Raw genomic sequence first — 15,312 nt, forward strand, 5'->3', positions numbered from 1 at the left:
GGGTGGAGGGGGCGTTACATTAGGGCTGGAGGGGGGGTTACATTAGGGGTGGAGAGGGCGTTACATTAGGGTGGAGGGGGCGTTACATTAGGGGTGGAGGGGGTGTTACATTAGGGTGGAGGGGGCGTTACATTAGGGGTGGAGGGGGTGTTACATTAGGGCTGGAGGGGGGGTTACATTAGGGGTGGAGAGGACGTTACATTAGGGGTGGAGGTGGTGTTACATTAGGGTGGAGAGGGTGTTACATTAGGGCTGGAGAGGGTGTTACATTAAGGGTGGAGAGGGTGTTACATTAGAGGTGGAGAGGGTGTTACATTAGGGTGGAGGGGGTGTTACATTAGGGTGGAGGGGGTGTTACATTAGGGGTGGAGGTGGTGTTACAGTAGGGCTGGAGAGGGCGTTACATTAGGGGTGGAGAGGGCGTTACATTAGGGTGGAGAGGGTGTTACATTAGGGGTGGAGAGGGCGTTACATTAGGGTGGAGGGGGCGTTACATTAGGGGTGGAGGTGGTGTTACAGTAGGGCTGGAGAGGGCTTACTTAAGGGGTACACCAACCACCTCTACCTTGTAATGTCGCCAAGTGAGTTCTAATGGTGGATGTATTTTATTATTGCTTTTCATCACTTCAAATGATTGAACTAAAGCGACGGGTGCAGTGAAAAATTCCATATTCAGAAGAGCCGGTTTTGAATACCTTAGCATTACATACATTGCACAATCATTGCTATTCCTACTTAGGATACTAAGATTTGTATGATGATGATTCACTGAGTATGGTGGACTTTTCTAACGTTAATTTAGATAGTTAGCTGTTAACTCCTCGCCCACACGCCATCACAAACTGTGAAAGATGTATGTTATCCCAGTAGAAGTTGTTAATTTTTTTGGTTTAACCTGCTGCTATAAGACATTAATTTGTTTGGCTATTATGCTTGATAACGTTGACTGAAACTAATCTGTCAGTATGCTTAAAAAAAACACATGTGTGACGTTGTTGTAAACAAGCTCCCCCTCTGGAGCCTGTTGGTAGTGCAGACGTTGGCGTATACATACACAATGAGAACGAGATCAACGCTTTTCCTCAAAGTGTTATAACTGAAATGGAATACCGTTTTTAATCAATTAACATGTACTTTTAGCTGCCATTGGTTTAACTTGCCGAACCGTGTGTATCTCTGCCTTTTATCTTCGCTGCCTAGCCATGGATTCTTGATCCTCAGTTGTTTTAAAATAGGTGAATTCATATAGTTTTGTATGAAGGTCGTGTCTGTGTTTCAAACGCGTTCTTCGTGAGGAATCCTGATTGTCCAGCATGTTCTGCCAATCTCTTAACTCTCTCCTTTATATATTTGCCATACCTGTACCGTACTGTATTGCACAATGCCATTTACTGCACACTTTACTGTAGTGTTTACTTTATAATTTTTTTTTTTTTTGTACTTGACTCGTAGTTTATATTGGCACTTTGCTGATAATGGTGTTTTTCTTTCCTCTAAGCTCTTTTTTAAAAAAAAAAACTGGCTGGTGAGTTACTTTGTTTGCCTTCAACGATAGATTAAATCGTAATTATTCGTTCATTGCTAATCCCTTGCATTTGTTTGGGAATCGCAAGGGAGAGAGAGGTAGGATTTCGTTTGTCTTATGCAAAGTATTCCCTAATGCTACTCTGTATAACATTAAATAATAATTACACTACATGACTCCGTGAATGTCTTTTCGGTTTATATCTTCACTCTTGAGAGATATTATAATTGTTTATTATTAATGATCTTTATTTATAAGATTCAATAACTAACTGATTTGACTTCAATCATTTAGATGTATTGCTGTGTATTAGTCTAATGAAGGTATTGCAGTATTCGAATGCTTTAGCAAAATATTGTACAGTCCTGCTAATAGCCCATTTAATTGAGAGTGAAGGGAGGGGTGAGCGAGATACAGTATATTAATCTCTCTCTGTCTCTCTCTCGTGAACTCAAAGTACCAGCAGCACTTGCAACTCAGCTGGTTTCATCTGTCATCATTCTGTTCAACGTGTTAAAGTTTACAGCCCGCAAACTGTACGGACTTTAAGAAAAGTCCAGAAAACGGAATTATTGACTACTACTGAAAGGTATTCAGCTGCTTTAGGCACGTGACCCTGTGTCTAAATGTACACCTCGCGTGACGAGTCTGGATTTGGATTTGCTGACAGGCAGGTTTGACTTCCTCTTCTCCGCTGAGCCAGACTCGTCCCGTCTTCACGCCACGGCAGAGACATGATCCACAACCTACCTCATTGTCTGAGAGGATCACCATGGAGCTGAACCTGAAGGCTGGGAGTCCTGGAGGAGGAATGTCAGCCTGGAAGGTGGTGCTGTTGTTGGTCGGGGTGCAGTGTTTACATGTGGTCGCCCTCAAATCGCAGCTCTTCACCCGAGGGGACGCGTTAGATTACTCCTCCAGAAAGGCGGTCGACTATAAAACCTTTTATTTGAACCAGAAGGTGAGTTTTGTGTCCATATTTTGCACTTTTATTTCGAGGTTTAAACTGTTGGATACATTGTTTGCATGAACTATATTAACATGGGCTTTGTTTACTTCCCCCCCCCCCCCCTCAATATTGTTTCGTTAAGTCCCCTCTTAGTAGAATAAATATGCATTTTATATTTCGAAATAAGCCTGTGCAAAATCTTGCCAACAAAACCGCCGGCTTTTGTCTTCAAGGTAATTTGAGAGTAACTTAAACCCTTTCACACTTTTTCGCGTATTGTCTGCTAGACAATAGGTACTTCCCGCCGGACTTCCGTTAGGGAGACCTGACCGAGCGTCCCTGGCTCCGAGAGGGTGTTCTGGGGCGGTGTCTCTCATCATCATTGCTCATCGTGGGTTACACCGTTAGCGTTTTCTTGCAGCTGTTATGTGTTTGGTTGGTGCTCAAAGTGTGGCTCTTGTGATCATTGCTCTTTCAACAGCATATCTTCTGTCTTGGTTGGTTGGTTGGTGCTCAATGATTGGCTCTTGTGATTGCTATTTCAACAGCAGGTCTTATGTGTTGGTTGGGTTGGTTGGTGCTTAATGTATGGCTCATGTGATTGCTCTTTCAACAGCAGGTCTTATGTGTTGGTCGATTAAATTTGGTTAATGTTTGGCTCTTGTGATGGCTATTTCAGCAGCAGGTCATATGTGTTGGTTGGTTCGGTTGGTGTGGTTAATGTTTGGCTCTTGTGATGGCTATTTCAACAGCAGGTCATACCCCATGTGCTACGGTGAGCCGCAGCATCAGTCACCATTCACAAGACAAACAGTCAGCTGACACTAGATGTCATAGTTAGATATTTTATTGTATCTTAGTCAGTTTCCTGGTTAATTCCCTGTCGTAGACTAGGCCTTAAGTTTACTAAGTCTGACCTTTTGAGAATATATTGAGTTATTGATATTGTTGTATTATAGTGAAGGGCTTTTAGGCATACTGTAAAGGCCATTTAGAATATAGTATAATTAACATTACCTCAGTATGTGAGTGGGCCAACCTACTCGTAGCTGCCCTGTACTAGTGTAAACCCAACACTGATTGTGGTTACATTTGAATTTCCCCTGTTTTATTAACGCATGTACCTTGTTCTGTCTCTACCTCAAGGTGCATTAACAAACCATCCTTCTGATCCTGGATAACTGTTCACTTCCCCCCCAAAGTTTAATTCATGGCAGGGCCGTTAAAGAAAATACAACTGAGAAGTGAATGCACTTGAAAGACGGTGCACACGATCCTTGATCTAACAACCAATACATTTCAACATGTATACTGGCCTTCGGTTATACGGTTTGACGTATTTAGGCTCTCTGTATTGGATACAACTACTAGCCAAAGGGATGTAAGCCACACCTGATGCTATTTAAATAGGGGCACATTGAGACACAAGTGTCCCCCCCCCTTCCTTATCTAGTGTCCGCTCTCTTATCTAAGGCCCGCTATCTGCTACATCCTTCCTGCCTCATCAAGCTAGTGATTATGTGGGCTTCAAACACGGCTTCCTTTTACATAGTCCCACATTGTCTCCTGGAGTCTGGTCTAAGCCAGCCAATCAACAAATGAGGATTTATTTGTGTTTAAGTGTGCGCCTCATATCTATAATAGGATATATATTCAATGTTAGGTTTAGGCCTTCATCTATTAAATTTTTACTCATCGATTTCTCTTAAATGTTTCTCATAAATATGTGTGTACTTTGGAGATGTTCTGCTCTGCGTGTCGCAAGAGCTTAGCTATGTTGCAGCTGTTGGGAGGAGGAAATCCTCTGCTCTGCAAATGTCTCCCAGACAATGAATGTAAATCTCTTTCGTGATCCTTTCTGGCAGTCTGTCAACTGTAGGGTGCATCTGCTTGCTCTCTGTGCGGTTCTTGTGCATATTAGAGTTAACGTGGATACTGTAAGGTAGATGTGCAACAAGTCGATTGCTGTCGTCGTGCCTGTAGTGGCCGCAAGGTGGCACTGTCTCGCATGGTGCAGATAGTCGTGTTATTTTTAAGACGATCTCAGTAGCAATATGCAGATTGAGAGGCTTTATGTATTGCAGTTCAGAGATTGCTTTTTTAAATATTTTTTTCAAATTATTATTATTGTTTATTGTTGTAGCTGTTTCAACAAGAAAACATTTGCATCAACATTATATAGGTGAAATATATTTTGGCTTGACTAAAACAAGACAAACAAAAAAACACAATATAACAAAATATATTGATCAATAAATATATTGCTTACTTTAACCTTTAGCCAAACTAGAATTGTATTCTGTTGACTAATTCAAAATCATTTGTTATCTGTTACGACTACAGCATTATGCAGCTGAAAAAAACAAATATAACTGTCGTGCTGCCAAGCGCCGAGGCTCAGAGAGAAATGAAAGAGCACATTCAGGCCCCAGAACGCTTTAGCTGTCATTGGCTCATAAAATCGCCGGCTCTTTTGTGCGGGTTGAGAAGGGGAGCCAGTGGGAACGACAGGGGCACAGAAACAAAACACCCAGTGCGTTTCAGCATTAAAGTTTTGGGTCCGTTTCAAACGACTCTTGGTGAGACTGGAGAGCTGGAGCTGGTTCCGAACGAAGGCTTCCTGGCTCTTCTGAACTCCACCTCTTTCCGTTTGATGGGGAGAAAAGAGAGAATGGACGTGAGGGTCTCTGAGGTTCGGTGAAAAGATTCCCCAGTTTGCCTGATCCCGGAACTAATGGGCCTCTTCTTCCGTCCCGAGTTCTGATGAAACTAATTGAGGCTATAATTACTGCAGTGGCGTTTCCTTTTAGGTTGTGGGTTGAAAAACTGCAGATTGGCTCAGCGACATGTCCCCGTGGATGAAACCCGACTCAACTCTGACCGTGCTGTGCAACTCGCTTTACACTCTCGCATGGCAGATTTTGATGCTTTTGATCAGGATAATTAAAGTATTTGCCTGGTTTTGGCATTTGTTCTGCAGTCTGGTTTGTGTTTCAATGAGTTCCAATAGGATTTCTTATGGGAAACATTGATCTCAACAGCTAAACGAGAGGGGTGGGTCGACACTGGTTGTGAGGTTGGAATTCAAACTTCCTCAAATATAGTCTCACAAATCAGACTTTAGTTTAGCATCCATACATTAATATATACAAGCTCAGATCTGGGTGACCGGGAAATTCACTTTTTTATTTCATATTTGTTGCCACCATCTGAAAACTTTCATCCGGTCACGCAAATTATTATTATTTTTTTGATAGAAACTGAATAGGGCCCTAGGCCTAACATCACCTCTTGTCCTTTTTTATATTCAACCCAGGCTCTGTGCTGTCTCCCCCCAAAAGTTCTGATATAACATAGTAGGACTACTTGATCAGAGATTACCTCTAATACATCAAATCATTTTATGCCAACAATTTTTTGCTAATGGCTACTTACTATAATAAGTACTTACATTGACCGAGGTAATCTTAAAGTGAAGGACAAACACTGAAAATGTAATATGCTCCCATATGATGAGATGGTCACAGCAGGTGTTTCCTCTGAAGCGTATCTTTCTAATGTCCCAGCTGAAACGATCTGATTGGTTGCACTCTACCTAAATCCTTGAAAAAGATAACCTTACCCGCTCCTTAATGACGTGGGTCTCTACATGTCACTCTAAGCCAACTTTGGTTATAATTGTTGAATGAATAATCAGTGAATACGTTAGACAAAATCAGATAAAAAAAACGCTACCCTACGTGATCACACGTAGATAATCAAAAATACGATCTGTGTGTGTTTTCCAGATTGATCATTTTGGCTTTTTTGAGAATGGCACCTTCAAACAGCGCTACCTGGTGGCCGACCAGCACTGGCATCAGGCAGGGGGGCCCATCCTGTTTTACACCGGGAACGAAGGCGACATCACCTGGTTCTGCAATAATACTGTAACTACTACTCATACTCATGCTACTGCTCATATTGGGCATTCAGATATTTCTTCTGTACTTATGTCTTATACATTTTTACTCTTAATCGTATTTTATAATACTTTGTTTTTTTCAAAGGTTTCTCTTTTAAATGACTACTTCTCTCCAATATTTTTCTGCTGAGATTCCCCCATTTCCTGGCTTGTATTAATACAGTGCCGCGTTATATTACTTTCATTGGTCCTCAGTTCTGTTCCATTCTGGCTCTCTCCGTGACTGGTTTAATTGGGTTTGATTTCAGGGCTTCATGTGGCAGGTCGCCGAGGAGCTGGGCGCCATGTTGGTGTTCGCAGAGCACCGTTACTATGGAGACTCCATGCCCTTCGGTCCAGACTCCTACAGTGTAAGTGGTCACATGTTTAAGTGATGTATTTATCAAAGGGTTTGTATGTTACTTATCCCTACTGAAATGATGCCTCAAGGGGATTATTTTAGAGGTTGGAAAATACCGACCTACGGTATAACATTAACAGCCACGTTATCATGAAGTGCGTGAATATTTAAACATAAGATCAGGTAAAGGTGATGGTGTTTCGACTCCCAACTGGAAGGTCGTGGGTTCCATCCCCGATAACTGCAGAACTCCTGTTGGCCTTCCTTAGACCAAGTGCCCCTAACCAGTACCTAACATAACATATCCCATATGGTGGACGTTTTTATCCAAAGCCGAAATCCTTTCTGCGCCCTAATCTTTTGTTGTGTATCCCCTCCAAGTCGCTTTGGATAAAAGCACCTCCGAAATCTCTTGGGTAGTAAATACCAGTAAATAACAACGCATCACATGATCCACAACTGACCCTCTGTCCCGCCGTCACGCCCCCCCAGGACAGCAAGCACCTGAACTACCTGAGCTCGGAGCAGGCCCTGGCCGACTTCGCGGTGCTGATCCGGGAGCTGAAGGGCTCGTGGCCGGGCGCCCGCAGCAGCGCCGTCATCGCCGTGGGCGGGTCCTACGGCGGGATGCTGGCGGCCTGGCTGCGCATGAAGTACCCCAGCGTGGTGGTGGGGTAAGAGGTCACTACTATGGATACTGTAGAGGCTAGGGTGTTCGATTCAACCGAAAGGTGCCGCGTACGATGCCCTATATACAGTACACACAAGTAATTTTATGTATCCTTGTATCCTCGTCTAGTACTCACTCACTCACTCACTCACTCACTCACTCACTCACTCACTCACTCACTCACTCACTCACTCACTCACTCACTCACTCACTCACTCACTCACTCACTCACTCACTCACTCACTCACTCACTCACTCACTCACTCACTCACTCACTCACTCACTCACTCACTCACTCACTCACTCACTCACTCACTCACTCACTCAGGTTGAAACCCTGCAGGTTGGCTCAGCGACATGTCCCCGTGGATGGAACCCAACTCACCTCTGACTCATCTCTCTCTCTCTCTCTTTCTCTCTTTCTCTCTTTCTCTTTCTTTTTTTTTTCTCTTCCCCCCTCCCTCCAGAGCTCTAGCAGCTTCAGCCCCTATCTGGCAGTTCCCTGGCATGGTCCCGTGTGGAGACTTCCACCGCATCGTGTCCCAGGACTTCGCCTCCTCCGGGCCCAACTGTGACGTGAACATCAGACGCTCTTGGGGCGCAATCGACAAGATCGCCTCTACTGGTGAGAGAGGGAAGTGCATTCTGGGCAGCCTGGCGGTAGACTGACGGCAGATGGGGGAGTGGGATTAAGTGTGTGTGCGTGCGTGCGTGTGTCTGAGCACATGGACTTGAATTTGGTTTCAGACAGTCTGCCTCCTGTTGCATTGAGCTGAAATTATCGTTGATCGACATGGATTATTATCTTCATATCTACTGTTATGCTGAAAGGTGCACTGCTGTCAAAGATAGTTCTCTAACTGGTATTTATTTTCATATAAAACTATTTTGTTATAGTCATAGGATGAATTATTATAATCCTTTTAAAAATGACTGTGAACCCTGATTCGAAATGAACAATTTTAAACATCGTTATTTTTTGTGTTATTACCGGTAATTGTAAGTGTATGATTGTCATTATTTTAAAGTGGCCTGTATCGTTCATTCCAAGCTGAAGGTCTTGCGTGGCTGTCGGGGACGTTCAGTCTGTGCGCTCCTCTGAAGAGCCGTCCGGACTCTGTGGCCTTCAAGGAGTGGCTGCAGGAGACCTGGGTCAACCTGGCCATGGTGGACTACCCCTATGAGGCCAGCTTCCTGCAGCCCCTGCCCGCCTGGCCCGTACAGGTACGCACCGGCATCATGTAGTCCCGCCCCCTGGCCCGTACAGGTACGCACCGGCCTCATGTAGCCCCGCCCCCTGGCCCGTACAGGTACGCACCAGCCTCATGTAGCCCTGCCCGCCTGGCCCGTACAGGTACGCACCAGCCTCATGTAGCCCCGCCCCCTGGCCCGTACAGGTACACACCAGCCTCATGTAGCCCCGCCCCCTGGTCCATACAGGTACACACCAGCCTCTTATAGCCCCGCCCCCTGGTCCATACAGGTACACACCTGCCTCATATAGCCCCGCCCCCTGGTCCATTCAGGTACACACCAGCCTCATATAGCCCCGCCCCCTGGCCAATACAGGTACACACCAGCCTCATAAAGACCCGCCCCCTGGTCCATACAGGTACACACCAGCAGAATCAATCCATCAATAAGATGTAAACCTGTATATATAAAAAACATTTTCAATCCACTACCCAGTACCCATCCAACTTTTATTAAACTCAAGATATGATCTAGATAGATAGCCTTGCAGCCCATATTCAATTAAACCAAAACTCAACATATCAAAATGTAGGTAAACATCAAACTCGATTTGTTGTTCATTAAGTCACGTTTTCCACGTTTTGGATTTGTCTTTGGTTAATCGGGCGTTTAGTCCCGGCGGCCTTGCTCTTTGAGGACAAGCTGCTCATTCAGAGGACTGCCCGTTCAAAGTGTTTGTTGTGGACTCCCAACCTTTAGTCGCCGACGACTGTCAAATTAGCTTCATCAATATTCATCAGGATCTACGTTCCCTTTTTTTAAGGATTTTCTTTAGTAGGGACGCCATGCTGGTCTTCTGTCGGACCAGAAGTCCTTTCATTCGCACGCTCCTTCAGATCTCTGAGGTGTTCCGGTGGCGCGGCCCGTCTCATCGCCAACATCTTGGCCGGGCTCCGGCTCACGAGGGCTCTGCGAGAGACAAAGCTTCCCTCAGCTCTCCTTCCTCTCATTTACATCCAGACGCTAGCCCCCTTCTCTCACTCCTCAAAGGAACTATGGAGAGCCCGGATTTGCAAAGCCTAAAAGCACCTCTGCAGAACAACCCAGCAGAATCGTTATGCGATGTATGAATGTGTTTCCGTTAAGGGGCGAACAAGTCTAGTGGGTAGGGTGCTTCACTGCCAGCCGAAAGGTTCTTGGGTCAAACACCCGGCTCACTGTAGGCTTCCCTGAGCAAGACGCCTGAACCGCTACTTTGGATAAACTCGGCTTCTGAATGACTTAATAGTAAATAGTACTTAATCCTACCGCATGCGCATTAAATGACAGGACTTTCTCTCCTTCCACCACTCTGTTCTTCTGTAGTCGTTGTCGCCGTTCTTCACTTTACACATCTCTTTTGATATCCCCAAGAGGAACGTGTGTGTGTGTGTGTGTGTGTGTGTGTGTGTGTGTGTGTGTGTGTGTGTGTGTGTGTGTGTGTGTGTGTGTGTGTGTGTGTGTGTGTGTGTGTGTGTGTGTGTGTGTGTGTGTGTGTGTGTGTGTGTGTGTGTGGCACTAGGTTCCCAGGCACATCACGTGCACCAACCAAGTGCCACTATTGACCCACACCCTCTGTCTCCCAGTCCCCCACCCCTATCCCCTTTCCCCCACCCCTCATAATACTCACTACTGTTCACTAACGCGATATAATCCAGTTAGTTTCATTTTATCAATTTCCTCCAAACCCTCTCCCTTGTATTAGTGCATCCCTTGGGTAAAGAGCGTCTTGTGGTGCAACAGGTTCACGGTGGATGACCATTGTCAGCCATTTTGGAGACTATGGGTCCGGGATCCTTAATGTATACGACCCTATGGGTGGTGTAAGCGGTTTAGGCGAAGGCTGCAAAGAGGAGCTTTTTTTTTTTTTTTTTATGACAAAGCTAATGTGATTATGTGAGTGAGTGTGACAATGGGACTATTGAGGGCTTAGAAGGGGAAATCTGTTGGCAGAGATGAATGTATAAGCCTAATCCTCTCTCAAAAGTAGGGAGAAAATGTTTTGGAGCAATTGGAGTTTTTTTTTTTTTCTTCTTCAGAGTATAAATCTTTTACTTGGACACGTCTGTGGCCTAGCCCTCCCCATCCATCCACCCAACCACCCACCATCACCTCCTCCACTACCTCCTCCTCCATCACCACCACCACCTCCTCCTCTATCACCACCACCACCACCACCTCCTCCTCCTCCTCTTCTCTCGCCACCCCAGGATGCAGACAAAAGCCCTCCTAGGCTGGGGTGTAAGCGCGGTTCCCCTCCAACGACAAACAAACAGCGCCAGTTTCTCCAGCTGCACAAAGGAGGCAGAACAAGGCCCTGGGCCACGGCAGCCATAACAACAAGTGCTGTAGTGGAGGGGGACACACTGGAGGAATACTGAGTGTTACACAGAAACCAACCACGCCGCGAGGCGGTGGGACGCGGCCCGGTCGGGGAGGCCGAGGGAGTACCTCCCACGTTCAGAGAGCTGGTGAATCATTTGTGGTGACTCCTAGGAATGTGCTGCCTTCTGACGGCCAAGTGAGGGCCCATAACTTCTGGTTAGTTCTCCATTCCTGCGATTCTTCACATGCAAATCAGCCCGGCACTGACACTGCTTTACGACTCTGTACGTGGGGACAACAGCCCGTGTGTTTACGCACATGTGTGCAGGCCTGGACGCAAACGTGCCTCCATGGGACGCACACACATCCATGTGCAAATGGGTGCACCCGTGGATGCATTCATGCATGTGTGTTAGGTTTATTGTAATTCCCTGGGCTAGTGGGTATCAATACATATCAGACGTTGTCATTTTACGAATGGAAGCAGTTGTTGTACATGACCACATTGCTGCTGTGGTTTTTTGAGCCGTATCGTATGGAAACTGTATCTAATAGAACACACATCGGTGTCCACCCACAAGACGGGTGGAAACCGTCTTGCGGATGACTAATATCTTCGTTTTATATAAATAATTGTACTATGTTATACTTCTTTTTTTACAATTCTCTTTTGTAAAAAGTGAGGCTGACGACTAATGTCTTGGTTTTTTTTTACAATCATCTTTTCCATGATAGTATTCTATTGTCTTTTAATGAGTATTGTTTTAAGGGTTTTATAATGTGATGCCTGCCCCATGTGAAGCCCTACAAATGGCCTTACGTCTGAGCGGGGCAGGTGTACGTATACACCTGCCTTGCCGTACGAATCAGAGTTGAGTAAATGGAGCGAATGCAGAGCAGCCAGGACTCCCACCGCACCAGGGCAGCAGAACACACCAACACTGGCTCCTTAATGTCCCCTCTCCAGGCGGTGTGCAGGCATCTCGGGTTTGACTCCTCCGTGTCGGACTACCAGCTGCTCCAGGGGGTGTCCGAGGCCGCCAGGGTGTACTACAACCACACCGGGACCGCCGCCTGCCTCAACACCTCCTCCACGGCCACCGGGAGCCTGGGCTTCCTGGGCTGGTATTACCAGGTACGTCACCTGCAGCCTGGCAGGTGATAACGCCAGCTGGGTTCCTTCCCTCCATGTCCTCAGATGACCCGTGGTCATCCTTGGGGATCGTGTGTGTGTCACTGTGTGTGTGTCACTGTGTTTGTGTCACTGTGTGTGTGTGTGTGTGTGTGTGAGTGTGTTTGCGTGTGTGTCCTTTGTTTTGTTTGTTACTTTGGCTTCAAGTAAACCTTTGCTCCTTTCATTGAAAGGTGGCGTTTACTGTTCATTTTCAATGTTGAGGTGAAGCAGGGAGAGAGATCCTGAGTTGGAGTGTGTGGGCGGGAGAGCCAGAGGTAGAGATGCCTGTTGTTATGCAAATCCTAAAGAAGGAAAGGGGGTTTGTGTGTTTGTGTGTGTGTGTGTGTGTGTGTGTGTGTGTGTGTGTGTGTGTGTGTGTGTGTGTGTGTGTGTGTGTGTGTGTGTGTGTGTGTGTGTGTGTGTGTGTGTGTCTAAAATTCAGGATAAGTCGCCTGCCTCCAGATTAAACCATCTACAAAATGCAAATGCATTTAAACTAAAACCAATCCTTGTCTAGTGGAGCTTCCTGGAGGGTTCATCATGTCATGGCCTCCCCAGTCTGAACCATGTCCCATCTCCAACCCCCTGAATCTGACCCCCAGGCGTGCACGGAGATGGTGATGCCTCTGTGCACGGACGGGGTCCAGGACATGTTCGAGCCCCAGGCCTGGGACTTCCAGGCCTTCTCGGACGAGTGCCAGGCCCTGTTCGGGGTGCGCCCGCGGGCGTCCTGGGCTGAGACCCAGTACGGCGGGAAGGACCTCTCTGCCCACAGCAACATCATCTTCAGGTACAAACTAGCGCTGCTGCCCTCCAGGTTCCCAAGCACATGTCGCCGCTGGCTTCTGCCTTTCGTAGCTCACTGCAATGGAAGTGAATGCTGGTTTTGAGTATGCATACATGATTGCACAAAGATGAATTTCCACAACAGTGGGCAGTAAAGATCTCAATCAAGATCTCAATCAATCACCACAGGGAGCATACCGAGGATATTGCATTTACTTCTGATTTTTTAGTTGTGGCTACTCTTTAATCTAGGGTAGGCAATTTGAAGAAACCAGTCAAAGTAATCTTGATTTTAAAACTATCCAACCGAGAAATCCCAAGCCTCTCTCCAAAGCAAGTTCCCCAACAAACATGACTAGCTTGCTAGCTTTAGCAATAGGCCTGCCAAGCCTTGTGCAAGACTCCAATCATAGTCAATGTGTGCCCCCGGGTAGGTGAGTCAACAGACCAGGCCACACAATCATTTCTTTAGAACTGAATGAAATGATTGTACAGGCTTATTACAGGCAATTTTGTTATTGCAACAGCTCCAGATATCAGACACAGTTATTTGTTTTCTCGGCGCATTTGATTATTGAATGCTGCTTGGATGTAAGAGAATTTCAACAAATATAAGAAAAAAAGGGTTCTAAAATGAATCGTCTCCCCTGGCTTTAATGCTAGCTGATGTTGAACTGATTACGGTCAATTGGAAAGCCCGGTTGCAATACTAGCCTCACCCCAGAGGTAGTGCTGTTGGTTCGGTGGTTGGTTTTTGTTGTAAAGATCTTCTGATTGCGGATAATCCAAAGATGTTTAACATTTGAATCAAGAGGCAAACATACTTGTAACCATTGACATATAAACCTTACCATATCAACAACGGGTTTTGTTGTTTTAATTTTAGAACCGGACATACACAACCATTGTCGTTTAACTAGAGAGAGAAACTTTAGTCAGTCCCTCCAGAAAAACACGATTATGCGATCGCATAATTCAACGCATAATCAGCCAAAGTCTGCATATTCATGCGGGGGCCGCATTTTTCCAAAAATGCCGCAATTTCACGGCATAAATTGCCGATTTCTGCGCAAAATACGCGGGCTTGCATGATTTCATAATCCCTGCATTTTCGTTTCAAAAAAGTCACATATATCTTAGCAGAAAGTTGAAAAATGTTGCGTTTACTTCACACAAGAGCAGCCATTTCCCCCTGTTTCCATGGGAAAGTTTTGAAGTGACGTAATTACGCGACCTGAACGTCATCGAAAAGCTGCATTTTTCGTAAGTTCCCGCATTTTTTCGCAAGTTCCTGCAATTAGTGCAAGTTCCCGCAATTTCATTGCATAAAATTGCATAAATATGCCGCATATTTCATCGCATTTTTTAAGGAAACGTGCCGCATAATCAAGGATTTTCGGCCGCAACAATCACAAAAAAACGCAGCATTTTTCTGGAGGGACTGATTAGTAGAACGGCCGTCCTCCATATAAACTTCATGTGTCAGCTGGAGGAACACCTGCGTTCAGTGGGCGAGCGAGAACATAATCTCTGTCTTTCTCTCCTCCTGTTGAATTTTAGCAACGGTGGCCTCGACCCCTGGTCCGGCGGGGGGGTGACGCGCAACATCTCCGACAGCGTGGTTGCCATAGTGATCCCGCAGGGCGCGCACCACTTGGACCTGCGCTACGACAACGAGCGCGACCCCCCCGCGGTGCGGGGCGCCCGTGCCCTGGAGGTAGACTACTTCAAAGCCTGGGTCCGGCAGGCCCGGAGAGCCCCCTGAACCGGGGTCGCACTGGGGGGGGGGGGCGGGGGGGGGGGGGGGGGGGAGGAGACCCACGGGACGTTCCTCATCGCTGACGAGGTGCTAATCAGCCTATGACAAAGTGAAAGTGAAATTCTTTCTCAGTATTTTTTTCACAGTCGTGTCTTTTGGTATTGGTGGTATTTTCTCTTTTCTATCTTTTTTAATGCCCTTGAAACCTAAGAATATATCAAATATGCCAAATCTTGTTTTTTAAGTTAGAACTTAAATTTGATGTGTCGTTTTTTTTTTATACTCGATTATATTTGGGTTGATTCCTGTGGCAAATGAGCAACTGAAAAACGAGGCCCTTTTAATATGTAAGCTAGTACACATTGTCTTTATATTTGTGTGTTTACATAAATACATATTAGTCAATGTGTGTTTTTCAATCAGAAAATAATGATTTTAAACGTGTGAACACCAGGAGCGGTTAAAACAGACGGGCCATCTGTTTCAAGCTTGGCTTTAACGCGTATTTGTTCAACCATATGATGATGGGCCTTTTAAAGGGTTCAGGGAGCTTTAATGGCTTGATTACCTCAAAGAGAGGGGACCCT

The 15,312-nt window shown here is 45.8% G+C and overlaps 1 protein-coding gene across 1 annotated transcript; it reads left to right on the top strand.

The window, feature by feature from the left end:
* Positions 1-1,984: 1,984 nt before the first annotated feature.
* Positions 1,985-14,756, top strand: prcp (prolylcarboxypeptidase (angiotensinase C)). Its single transcript, XM_056611460.1, has 9 exons — positions 1,985-2,486; positions 6,263-6,403; positions 6,687-6,788; positions 7,271-7,452; positions 7,916-8,073; positions 8,500-8,672; positions 11,974-12,141; positions 12,783-12,970; positions 14,527-14,756. Exons 1-9 carry the CDS (start codon positions 2,298-2,300, stop codon positions 14,729-14,731), a joined length of 1,506 nt encoding a protein of 501 aa, XP_056467435.1. The 5' UTR covers positions 1,985-2,297; the 3' UTR covers positions 14,732-14,756.
* Positions 14,757-15,312: the final 556 nt, after the last annotated feature.

Source organism: Gadus chalcogrammus, chromosome 16 (genome assembly GCF_026213295.1).
Source record: "Gadus chalcogrammus isolate NIFS_2021 chromosome 16, NIFS_Gcha_1.0, whole genome shotgun sequence".
NCBI lineage: Eukaryota > Metazoa > Chordata > Actinopteri > Gadiformes > Gadidae > Gadus > Gadus chalcogrammus.

What these genes read in the sequence shown, in the direction of transcription:
- prcp (XM_056611460.1), top strand. Translation starts at nt 2,298, where the DNA reads ATGGAGCTGAACCTGAAGGCTGGGAGTCCTGGAGGAGGAATGTCAGCC. An exon ending in CCTGGTTCTGCAATAATACT is followed by an intron (nt 6,404 to 6,686) that starts GTAACTACTACT and finishes GTTTGATTTCAG; the next exon opens with GGCTTCATGTGGCAGGTCGC. An exon ending in CACAGCAACATCATCTTCAG is followed by an intron (nt 12,971 to 14,526) that starts GTACAAACTAGC and finishes GTTGAATTTTAG; the next exon opens with CAACGGTGGCCTCGACCCCT.